Below are 12363 nucleotides of genomic sequence, written 5' to 3'. Positions count from 1 at the left end.
CTTGTATGTCTTTAGAATATGGGAGAAAACTGGAGCACCCGGAGGAAACCCACGCAGACAAGGGTAGAACGTACAAACTCCTTACAGACAGCGGTGGGAATTGAACCCAGGTCACTGGCACTGTAATAGCGTTATGCTAACCGCTACACTACCGTGTCATCCCCTACACTATATATATTATGAACAGCAAGGGTCCCAACTCCAATCCCTGTGAAACATCACAGGCATGTAATCACATAGACAACCCTCCACAATCACCCTGTGTCTCCTACTGCAAGGCCAATTTTGGATCCAATTTGCCAACTTGCCCTGGATCCCATGGGCCCAAACCTTTTGGACCAGTCTCCAATGTGGAACCTTGCCAAAACCTTATTGCACTACCCTCATCAATATACCGTGTTACCTCCTCAAAATGTACAGATTGGTCAGACCGGATCTGTAATTAACAGTCAAGATAGCTGTCTCTGATTAGTCCCTGCCTTTGCCAGTGATCATTAACCCCTGTCCCTCAGAAACGTTTCCAATAACTTCCCTACTCCTGCTGTTAGACCCACCGGTCTGATGCAGCTCACAGGGTGACCTGATAGAGGTATACAAAATTATGAGGGAGATAGATAGTAAGAATTTTTTTTCCCTTGGTGAAAAGTATCCAAGGTAAGAGGGCATCGGTATAAGGTGAGAGGTTTGGAGTGGATCTGAGGCAGTTTTTTTCGCACAGAGAGTGATTTTCCCCAGGGTAAGGGAGTCTAAACCTAGGGTGCACAGATTTAAGGTGAAAGAACATAGAACAGTACAGCACAGGAACAGGCCCTTCGGCCCATGATGTTGTGCTGAACTAATCACCATCAAGGACATCTTCAAGAGGCGGTGCCTCACAAAGGCGGCATCCATCATTAAGGAGCCTCACCAGGACATGCCCTCTTCTCATCAGGGAGGAGGTACAGGAGCCTGAAGACCCACACTCAGTGATTCAGGAACAGCTTCTTCCCCTCCGCCATCCGATTTCTGAACGGTCCATGAACACTACCTCATTGTTCCTTTTTTTTGCACTATTTATTTTGTAACTTATGGTTTTTTATGTCTGCACTGTACCACTGCCGCAAAATGACAAATTTCACATCATTTAAGACTGATAATACACCTGATTCTGATAAGTAGTAATTAAACGCCTAACTAAACTATCACGTCTGCCTCCACCACCACCCCTAGCAGCACATTCCATGCACCCACCACTCTCTGTGTAAAGAAAACTTGCCCCGCGCATCTCCTTTGAAATTTCCCCCTCCCACCTTAAATGCACTCTAATAAAAGATACCAGCTGTCAACTCTATCTGTGCCTCTCGTGATCTTATAAACCTCAGTCAGGTCTCCCCCCAGCCTCCGCTGCTCCAGAGAAAACAACCCAAGTCTGTCCAACCTCTCCTTATAGCACATGCCCTCTAATCCAGGCTGCATCCTGGTGAACCTCTTCTGCACCCTCGGCAAAGCCTCCACACCTTATAATGGGGAAACCAGAACTGGATGCAATACTCCAGATGCAGCCTAACCAGAGCTTTATAAAGCTGCAACTTAACTTCATGAATCCTGAACTCAGTGCCTCCACTCGGTGTGGGGGGGGGGTTTGGGGTGTAGGGGAGTGGGGTGTGGGGAGGTGTGGGGTGTAGGGAGCTGTGGGGGGTGGGAGAGGGGTGTGGGGATGTGTGAGGGGTGGAGTTGGGGTGTGGGGGGTTGGGGGTATGTGGGGGGTGTGGGGTGTGTGGCTGTGAGGTGGGGGGCTGGGGTAGGGTTGTGGGGTGTGTGGTGGGGGTGTGGGGTGAGGGTGTGTGGGTGGGGGGCGTAGGGTGGGTTGTGGGAGGGGGTGTGGGGTTTGGGTGGGGGGAGTGTGTGGGGGGGGTGGGGTGTGGTGGGGACGTGGGTGGGGGGTGTGGGGTTTGGGTGGGGGGAGTGTGTGGGGGGGTGGGGTGTGGGTGTGGGGTATGTGGGGGGGAGGTGTGGGTAGGGGTGGGGGGTGGTGGGGTGGGGTGTGGGGTTTGGGTGGGGGGAGTGTGTGGGGGGTGGGGTGTGTGGTGGAGTGGGGTGTGGGTGGGGGGTGGTGGGGTAGGTGTGAGTATGTTGGGGGAGGTGTGGGTTGGGGGTGGGGGGGTTGGAGGGAGGTGTGGGTGGGGGTGTGGGTGGTGTGTGTGGTGGGGTGGGGTGTGTGGGTGGGGGTGGTGTGTGTGGTGGGGGTGTGGGTGGGGGGGAGGTGTGGGTGTGGGGTGTGTGTGTGTGATGGGTGTGTGGGTGGGGGTATGTGGGTGGGGGGGTTGGGGAGGTGTGGGTGGGGGTTGGTGGGGGTGTGGGTGGGGGGTGTGGGGTATGTGGGGGAGGTGTGGGTGGGGGGTATGTGGGTGGGGGGTGGTGTGTGGGGGTGTGGGTGGGGGTGTGGGGTATGTGGGGGGAGGTGTGGGTGGGGGGTATGTGGGTGGGGGGTGGTGGGTGGGGGTGTGGGGTATGTGGGGGGTATGTGGGTGGTGGGGGTGTGGGTGAGGGTGGTGGGGGTGTGGGTGGGGGGTGTTGGTGTGGGTGCAGGTGGGGGGCATGTGGGGGGGAGGTGTGGGTAGGGGTGGGGGGTGGGGTCTGGGTGGAGCGTGGTGGATGGTGTGGGTGGTGGGGGGTTTGGGTGGGGGGAGAGTGTGGGGGGTGGGGTGTTTGGTGGAGTGTGGTGTGGGTGGGGGGTGGTGGGGGTGTGGGGGGGAGGTGTGGTAGGGGTGTGGGTGGGGGGAGGTGAGGGTGGGTGGGGGGTGTGTGTGGTGGGGGTGTGGGTATGTGGATGGGGGTGTTGGGGGAGGTGTGGGTGTGGGGTGGTGGGGGTGTGGGTGGGGGTTGTGGGGGTGTGGGTGGGGAGTGGTGGGGGTGTGGGTGGGGGGTATGTGGGGGGGAAGTGTGGGTGCGGGGTGGTGGGGGTGTGGGTGTGGTGTGGTGTTGGTGTGGGTGGGTGGGGGTGGGGGGTGTGGGATATGTGGGGGGGAGGGGTGGGTGGGGGTGTTGGTGGGATGTGGGTGGGTGGGGGGTGTTGGTGGGGTTGTGGGTGGGGGGGGTGTTGGTGGGGGGGTGTTGGTGGGGTATGGGTGGTGGTGGGTGTTGCTGGGGTTGAGGGTGGGGTGGGTGTGTGGGTGGGTGTGGGTGGGTGGGGGGTGTTGGGGGGTGTGGGGGGTGTTGGTGGGGTGTGGGTGGGGGTGTGTTGGTGGGGTGTGGGTGGGGGGGTGTTGGTGGGGGTGTGGGTGGGGGGGTGTTGGTGGGGGTGTTGGTGGGGGGGTGTTGGTGGGGGTGTGGGTGGGGGGGTGTTGGTGGGGTGTGGGTGGGGGGGTGTTGGTGGGGGTGTGGGTGGGGTGTGGGTGGGGGGGTGTTGGTGGGGGTGTGGGTGGGGGGGTGTTGGTGGGGGTGTTGGTGGGGTGTGGGTGGGGGGGTGTGGGTGGGGTGTGGGTGGGGTGGGGTGTGGGTCGGGGGTGTGGGTGGGGGGGTGGGTGGGGGGTGTTGGTGGGGGTGTGGGTGGGGGGTGTTGGTGGGGGTGTGGGTCGGGGGTGTGGGTGGGGGGGGTGGGGGTGTGGGTGGGGGTGTTGGTGGGGGTGTGGGTGGGGGTGTGGGGGTGTTGGTGGGGGTGTGGGTCGGGGGTGTGGGTGGGGGTGTGGGTGGGGGTGTGGGGGTGTTGGTGGGGGTGTGGGGGTGTTGGTGGGGGTGTGGGGGTGTGGGTGGGGTGTGGGTGGGGGGGGGGTCCCGGGGAGGGGGTCATTGGGACGGTGGGGAGGCACCGGGAGGGAATTTCCCGAAGCCCCACCGGATTGGTCCGTGTAAGTCACGTGCCCGTCTCCCGCGATCACGCCGCGCTCCTCTCGCGATACCGGAGCGTGCAAGTTCTCGCGAGAGTGTCCGCGGTGAGGGCAGAAATGGCGGCGGCGGCGGGGGGCCCGGGGGACTGAGGGAGCGGCGGCGCCCCCGGTACCGGCCCCGGCCCAACATGAGTCACCCCGAGGCCGACGGCCAGCCCGAGGGCGAGCCCGACGCCAAGCTGCTGCACACCAAGCGGCTGTACCGGTGAGCGGCGTCCGGGAGTGATGGTGGGGGAAGGGAGGGAAGGAAGGCAACGCGGGGAGGGAGAGAACGGGAAGGTCGAGGGAGAGAGGGGAGGGGGAGAGAGGGGAGGGGGAGAGAGGGGAGGGGGAGAGAGGGGAGGGGGAGAGAGGGGAGGGGGGAGAGAGGGGAGGGGGAGAGAGGGGAGGGGAGGAGGGGAGAGGATGGGGGAGGGGAGGGGAGAGGATGTGGGCGGGGAGGGGAGGAGGGGAGGAGGGGAGAGGATGGGGGAGGGGAGGGGAGAGGATGGGGGAGGGGAGGGGAGGAGGGGAGGAGGGGAGAGGATGGGGGAGGGGAGGAGGGGAGGGGAGGAGGGGAGAGGATGGGGGAGGGGAGGAGGGGAGAGGATGGGGGAGGGGAGGAGGGGAGAGGTTGGGGGAGGGGAGAGGATGGGGGAGGGGAGGATGGGGGAGGGGAGGAGGGGAGAGGATGGGAGGATGGGGGAGGGGAGGAGGGGAGAGGATGGGGGAAGGGAGGAGGGGAGAGGGGGAGAGGATGGGGGAAGGGAGGAGGGGAGAGGGGGAGAGGATGGGGGAAGGGAGGAGGGGAGAGGGGGAGAGGATGGGGGAAGGTAGGAGGGGAGAGGGGGAGAGGATGGAGGGAGGAGGGGAGTGGGGGATGGATGGAGGGAGGAGGGGAGTGGGGGATGGATGGAGGGAGGAGGGGAGTGGGGGATGGATGGAGGGAGGAGGGGAGAGGAGGGAGGGAGGAGGGGGACAGGAGGGAGGGAGGAGGGGGAGAGGAGGGAGGGAGGAGGGGGAGAGGAGGGAGGGAGGAGGGGAGGGGATGGTGGGAGGGGGGAGGGGAGAGGATGGGGGGAGGGGAGAGGATGGAGGGAGGAGGGGAGTGGGGAGAGGAGGGAGGGAGGAGGGGAGTGGGGAGAGGAGGGAGGGAGGAGGGGAGTGGGGAGAGGAGGGAGGGAGGAGGGGAGTGGGGGAGAGGGAGGGAGGAGGGGAGTGGGGGAGAGGGAGGGAGGAGGGGAGTGGGGGAGAGGGAGGGAGGAGGGGAGTGGGGGAGAGGGAGGGAGGAGGGGAGTGGGGGAGAGGGAGGGAGGAGGGGAGTGGGGGAGAGGGAGGGAGGAGGGGAGTGGGGGAGAGGGAGGGAGGAGGGGAGTGGGGGAGAGGGAGGGAGGAGGGGAGTGGGGGAGAGGAGGGAGGGAGGAGGGGAGTGGGGGAGAGGAGGAGGGGAGTGGAGGGGAGTGGGGGAGAGGAGGAGGGGAGTGGGGGAGAGGGGGGAGAGGAGGAGGGGAGTGGGGGAGAGGAGGGAGGGAGGAGGGGAGTGGGGGAGAGGAGGGGAGTGGGGGAGAGGAGGGAGGGAGGAGGGGAGTGGGGGAGAGGAGGGAGGGAGGAGGGGAGTGGGGGAGAGGGAGGGAGGGAGGAGGGGAGTGGGGGAGAGGAGGGAGGGAGGAGGGGAGTGGGGAGAGGAGGGAGGGAGGAGGGGAGTGGGGGAGAGGAGGGAGGGAGGAGGGGAGTGGGGGAGAGGGGTGAGGGAGGCGGGGAGGTGGGGATTGGAGGGAGGGAGTAGGGGAGGTGGGGGGTGGAGGGGAGAGGAGCACGGGGGGCGGAGGGGAGGGGATGGTGGGAGGAGGGGAGAGGATGGATGGGGAGAGGATGGAGGGAGTGGGGGAGAGGAGGGGAGTGGGGGAGAGGAGGGGAGTGGAGGGAGGAGGGGAGTGGGGGAGGGGAGGGAGGAGGGGAGTGGGGGAGAGGAGGGAGGGGAGGGGAGAGGAGTGGGGGAGGAGGGAGGGAGGAGGGGAGGGGATGGTGGGAGGAGGGAGGAGGGGAGAGGATGGATGGGGAGAGGATGGAGGGAGTGGAAGGGGGAGAGGAGGGAGGAGGGGAGGGGGGAGGGGAGAGGAGGGAGGAGGGAGGGAGGGGAGAGGATGGTGGGAAGAGGGGAGAAGATGGATGGAGGGAGGAGGGGAGAGGAGGAAGGGGGGAGTGGAGGGGAGAGGAGGAAGGGGGGAGTGGAGGGGAGAGGAGGAAGGGGGGAGTGGAGGGGAGAGGAGGAAGGGGGGGAGTGGAGGGGAGAGGAGGAAGGGGGGGAGTGGAGGGGAGAGGAGGAAGGGGGGGAGTGGAGGGGAGAGGAGGAAGGGGGGAGTGGAGGGGAGAGGAGGAAGGGGGGGAGTGGAGGGGAGAGGAGGAAGGGGGGGAGTGGAGGGGAGAGGAGGAAGGGGGGGAGTGGAGGGGAGAGGAGGAAGGGGGGGAGTGGAGGGGAGAGGAGGAAGGGGGGAGTGGAGGGGAGAGGAGGAGGGTGGGTGGAGGGGGGAGAGGATGGAGGGAGTGAGGATAGAGGAGGGGAGAGGATGGAGGCGGGGGGAGGGGAGGATGGAGGGAGGAGGGGGAGAGGATGGGGAGGAAGGTGTAGTGGGGAGAGGAGGGAGGGGGAGGAGAGGAGGGGGATAGAGGGGGGAGAGTAGGGGGATAGAGGGGGAGGGGGATAGGAGGGGATAGAGGCGGAAGGGGGATGGGGAAGGGGGCGAGTGGGGGAGAGGAGGGGGCGAGAGTGGGAGAGGAGGTGGAGACGGTGGGAGAGGAGGGGGCGAGAGGGGGATGGGGAGGGGGGATGAGGGGAGAGGGGGGTGGATGGGGCGAGATGGCGATAGGGGTGTAGAGGAGGGGGATAGAGGGGGGAGAGGAGGTGGCGAGAGTTGGATAGGTACGGGGTGGAGGGGGCTAAAGGGGGTGGGGGTGAGGCGGGGAGAGGAGGGGGCGAGAGGGGGATTGGGGGAGAAGAGGGGGTAGAAGGGGGAGAGGAGGGGTATAGAGGGGGGCAAGAGGTGGATAGAGGCAGGAGAGGGGGAGAGGGCGATAGAGGAGGGAGGGTGAGAGAGAAATCGAGGGGGAGGGGAGAGCGAAATTGGTGGGAGAGGGTGAGAGACGGTGGAGAGAGGGAATGGGAGTAGGGGGAGGGGGGAGAGGGAGGGGGAGGCGGTGGGAGAGGGAGGGGGGCGAGACGTAGAAGGCAGATAGAGAAGGCGGTGGGGGAAGGGGAGGCGTTGTGGGAGAGGAGCTGATGGAGGGTGGTGAGATGGGGAGAGAAGGTGGTGAGGGGGAGGGTGGTGGTGGGAGAGAAGGAGGGGAGATGGTGGTGAGGTGGTGGTGGGTGAGGGGAAGACAAGGCGGTGGGGGGTGGGGAGGGAGGGCTGGAAGTTGTGAGGGGGAGAGGAGTGGATTGTTGGGAGGAAGGGGGGATAGAGGAGGGCAGGGTTAAAGGGAGTGGGAGGCATTGGCGGGGAAGAGGGAGGGTGGTGCTGGGGGGAGGGGGAAGGGATGATGGATAGGTGTGGGGGAGGGACGGGGTGGTGATAGGGAAGTGATGGGGTGGGAAGGGACTAGGTTGGGGGGAAAGGAAAGGATGCGGGTAAGGGATGAGGGTGGGGGGGTGTTTTGGGAAGGGATGTGGATGGAAGGGACGAGGTTAGGTGTTTTGGGGGTAGGGAAGGGGAATGGATGACGGGGTGATGTGGAGGGGGAGGAGTAGGATGTAGGGGGTGAGGGGAGGGATGGGGTGAAGGCACGAAAAGGGGAAGGTGGGTTGGAAGAAGAGGTGGGTGGGGATTTGAAAACAGGCCCTGGAGCAGGGGAAGAGTACTTTGATCTGAACGATGTTGGGGAGTGGAGGGGCTGTGTTGGAAAAGAAAGGAAACTCATCTGGAGGGAAATGGAGGGTCCCAGTGCTATGGAAGGATGGAATGAAGGAAGAAGAGTGGGAGGATGGTCTGTCACCGGCGAAAGGAGGGAAGCAGTGAAGACATTCCAGCACCATGGGAAGATGGTTGAAGCTGTTGTCAATGAGGTGGATTGAGTGAGGGGAATGAGAGACCTGGCCCCTGGAGTGGAGGTACTCTGACCAGTGGTAGGTAGTGAGGGGAGAGGTGTGGCCCACTCACCCACTCCCTTCTTTGAGTGCAGTTGTGTTCCTCCAGCTCAGGTGAGGATGTGGGAGTAGAGACCTGACTGTTGGGGAGGGGGGGGGGATGTTGGGGAGGAGGGAGGGGGCAGGGAGTGTAGGAGGAGGAGTTTGGAGAGGATACTGACCTTCACGTCGGAGTTCAGGACCAGTTTCTTCATGTGGTGCCACAGAAACATCCACACAGGCAGAGTGACAGTGACTTGAGCCCCGCATCCAGGAGGGCAAGGAGAGCCTTTGTACCTTCACGTTGCCTCTCTGACGGTGTAGCACTCCTACAACCCTGCAATGGCAGAGTGAGGCTCGGTTGTCTATTGCAGTTGGTGCAGTGGGAAGTGAGCACACTAACCTTGGTCCGGAATACATTTCCCTGGGCTGATGATGTCGGAAAGACTGAATGCATTTTTTTTTGTTTGACCTTTGTGGTTAAGGCACAGAATTAAATCAGCAGGGAGACGATGCTGCTAACAATATACAGTTGTAAATTTGATGAGCTGACACTGTTTGGTGATTGGATTTTGACTTTTATGTTGCCCTTTTGGTTGGTCTTTGCTCTTGACTCTAAACTTGGGGATCTGCAAACTCCACTGCCTTGTGTCCTGATTCATGTCAACTCCTGTGTGCCCAAAAGTTGAGTTTTCTGTAGACTTTTAGTGTATGCTGTTACCTTGGTTTAGATTGACATGTAAATCTATTGCTGTCTCAGGGATCTGGGGTTACCTTTCCTGAATCTTGGATTGACTGCTGTGAAGACAAAGCAGGTTTATAAATAGAATGGGATTAAGTACTCTGTTAAGAACGAACAACATTCTGAGGGTAGTTGACAGAGCAGTTGCTGCATGGTTTGCTGGTGAATCTTGATGTAGGGAGCACAGATTCAAAGTAGGGGTTGGTCATTCGAGACAAATCAGAAACTTCTCTCAGAGACTTGTGAATCTCCAAAAATTTTCTACCTCCGGCTCTCTGGGTGCTCAGGCATTGGTCATATTCAAATCCCTGATGGATACATTGTTGGACATGTGCTTTCAAGGGATTTGGGCATTTGTTGAGTTGGAGGATGAGCTATGAATTTATTGGATGGCACAGCAGGTTTGAGTGGGCTTTGTGGTTTGCACGGTGTCGACTCTTCCACTGTATAGACCTTTTTCCACCATTAAGGAGTTTGCACGTTCTCTCCCTCTCCTGCTTTTTCCCCTCATCATATCTCTGCCAGGTTTGCAATATATGTTATCTGCTTTGTATTTATTATTACTTATCTACTATTAATGTCGATGTTATGGCAGGACACTTGGAAAAGTGCGAGGTAATAGAGCAAAGTGATTGTGGTTTTGTGAAAGAGAAATTGTGGTTCTCCAATCTGTTGTGAGGCCTTTTCCTCAGTGAGAGAATGTAGAACCAGGTGACGCTGTTTAAAAATAAGGGGTCTCCATCTTAGACAGACGCAGCAATATCCTCTATAAGGTTGAGAGCCCTGGAACTTCATCTCCACTTGGAGGAATAATGTTTAATTATTTTTGAATCAGAAATATCAAGAACCTCGGAATAAATGGAATGTAGAGTTGGAGGTTGCAATCAGATCAGCCATGTTATTAAATGGCAGAGCAGTTTTGAGGGATCAAATCTCCTAATTTGTACAATTTGTTTCCTCCCAGTCCCACTGAAACCCCGGGGATTTCCAAAGTCACTTACTGCAGGGGTACAGCCCTGCGGGGAGAGAGTGCGGCCTGATTCACTGCACTGGGTGACTTTCAGAAACTTAACTTTGGAACTGAAGGATCCAGTCAGCCTCTGTGTCTTTTGGTTTGATTGTGGCTGATTTGATTTTCAGTTCTGCTAACTTGTCTTCACCCAGCAAAGATCCAAAAAAATCAGGAAATACTCAAGGGTCAGTTAGTGGAGACAGGAACTGAGTTAAGTTTCAGAATACCGACCTTTCGTCAGAAATGGGCAAGTGAGAATTGATGTTTTTGAGTGGCAAGGAAAGTTTGGGGGAATGGAGTATGTAGTGCGGAGATGTGAAAAATGTGAGAGAAAATTGAATGGGAAGGCCTTTGACAAGGTTCTGCACAGGCTGCTAAACAAGACAGGAGCTCATGGTATTACAGGAAAGGTAATAACGTGGATAGAAGATTTGCCTTCTTCCAGTTCCCAAGAGTGGGAATAAAGGGGACCTTTTCTGGTTGGCTGCCGGTGACTAGTGGTGTTCTTCGGGTTGGTGTGGGGTCCACTACTTTACACGTAATATGTTAATGATCTGGATGATGGAATTGATGGCTTTGTGGCCAGGTTTGCAGATGATGCAAAGGTAGGTGGAAGGGCAAGTAGTGTTGAGGAAGCAGGGAGTCTGCAGAAGGACTTGGACAGGTTGGGAGAATGGGCAAAGAAGTGGCAGATGGAATACGGTGTATGGTCATGTACTTTGGTTGAAGGAATAAAAGCGTAGACTATTTTCTAAATGGGGAGAGGATTCAGAAATTGGAGGTGCAAAGGTGCAGGATTCCTTTAAAGGTTAACTTGCAGTTTTTGAGTTGATTATGAGGAAGGCAAATGCAACGTTAGCATCCATTTTGAGAGGACGAGAATATAAAAGCAAGGATGTAATACTGAGGCTTTATAAGGCATTGGTCAGACCACATTTGGAGTATTGTAAGCAGTTTTGGGCCTCAAGGAAGGATGTGCTGGCTTTGGAGAGGGTCCAGAGGAGGTTTACAAGAATGATTCCAGAGATGAAACAGTTAACATATAAAGAGCATTTGATGGCTCTCGGCCTGTAGTCGCTGGAGTTTAGAAGGGTGAGGGGGGGATCTCATTGAAATCTACCGAATATTGAAAGGCCTGGATAGAGTGGACATGCAGAGGATGTTTCCAGTAGTGGGAGAGTCCAGGACCAGAGGGCGCAGCCTCAGAATGTCCCTTTAGAACAGAAATGAGAAGGAATTTCTTCAGAGGGTGGTGAATCTGTGGAATTCATTGCCACAGACGGCTGTGGAGGCCAAGTCATTGGGTATATTTAAAGCAGAGGTTGACGGGTTCTTGATTAGTAAGGCCATTATAGGTTACGGGGAGAATGGGTTTGGGGGGGAAAAAATAAATGATGGAATGGCGGAGCAGACTCGATGGGCCAAATGGCGTAATTTGCTCCTATGTTTTATTGGAAAAGTCTGTGATTGGGCAGGAGGCTGGTGAGATTTTAGTTTTAGTGCGCACCAAATCAAAACTATACTGATCTCATTCTCGAGCGTCCGATTGTTTGCCTCCAGTACCCACTCTTCTGTAACCTGCAGATTACGCCTTTGTTCTGGATTCTGTGTGACCAATTCCCATTAACCCCCTTAATATTTGTCATTGTGATGGGTGCTTAACTGGGTCAAGAAGAGGTGGAGTGTGGAAGTGAAAGGCTTGATAGAACAGCTATTTCTCACAGATGTTGTGGACTCTGGTGTGTTTACGTTGATGGAATTCTTCCAAGTCCAATTGTTGAGATAATTATTGCAGCCCTCCGATTTGCACAAAGGGCGTGGTATTCTTTGTGAGAAATCAGGACTCCCTTTGAGAAACAGGATTTTTTGTTTCCATAGAGACGTTCCAGGCAGATTGAGTTTTTGGTGTTCAATGCGGCAGGAAAACTCTTGTGAGGTTTAGTGTTGGGGAGAATTTATTTGAAGGAAGAATGGCCTGCAGGTTGAAATGTGCCTGTGTTCTTTTACCAAGTTGTTGATTGAAGATTCCACAACTGTTGTCTGTCCATTTATGAACTCAATGACTATTGGTTTGTAAATAGGCTGGCTGTTCGAGAGGAGTGTCCCAGACATGGTCATATGGGGTCAGTTGCTTTTCCTGGTGTTTTGCTGGCTGGTAATGCAGAACTGATGCCCCTTCTTGTCACCTACCCTTGCCTAGGCCTTTCCTGCACTTTCCACCACCTCCCATCTCCCCACCTGGTAGCTGATATTCCTGGTTTGGTGTTTTATTTACTAGAGTGTGAAGAAGAGAAAAGGCGGCCAGTTGTACAGCACCTTCTGTAACCAGAACATTGCTTCATAGCCAATGAAGTATTGTCACAACGATGGATGAGTTCCCAGGGTCCAGTGGGATCTGCCCCAGGTTATTAAGAGAGGTGATCTCTAGGGCCTTTGCCACAGGTGAGGTCCGAGAGGACTGGAGGAACAGCCAATGTTGTTTTGAAGGGTAATAGAGAGAAACCAGGAAATTACAGTGCGGTGAGTCTTACATCAGTAATGGGAAAAAAGTTAGACTTATTAGTGATTGTCAGCATGGCTTTATGCAGGGCTGCTCATGTCTTATAAACCTGATTGTGTTTTTTGAGGAGATAAGATGAACAGG

At 57.5% G+C, this 12363-nt stretch overlaps 1 protein-coding gene across 1 annotated transcript in view; it reads left to right on the top strand.

Moving 5' to 3' along the window:
* The first annotated feature begins 3913 nt into the window (after nucleotides 1-3913).
* Nucleotides 3914-12363, top strand: part of smg5 (SMG5 nonsense mediated mRNA decay factor) — a 40381-nt gene continuing 31931 nt past the window's right edge. The window contains exon 1 of the mRNA XM_052045722.1: nucleotides 3914-4071. Within this exon, the coding sequence (XP_051901682.1) occupies nucleotides 3995-4071 (77 nt within the window). The 5' untranslated portion in view covers nucleotides 3914-3994. The remainder of the gene's footprint in view (nucleotides 4072-12363) is intronic.

Source organism: Pristis pectinata, chromosome 40, assembly GCF_009764475.1.
Source record: "Pristis pectinata isolate sPriPec2 chromosome 40, sPriPec2.1.pri, whole genome shotgun sequence".
Classification (NCBI taxonomy): Eukaryota; Metazoa; Chordata; class Chondrichthyes; order Rhinopristiformes; family Pristidae; genus Pristis; species Pristis pectinata.
Note: the sequence above shows the minus strand (reverse complement) of the source record. Positions and strands in the feature narration are given on the sequence as shown.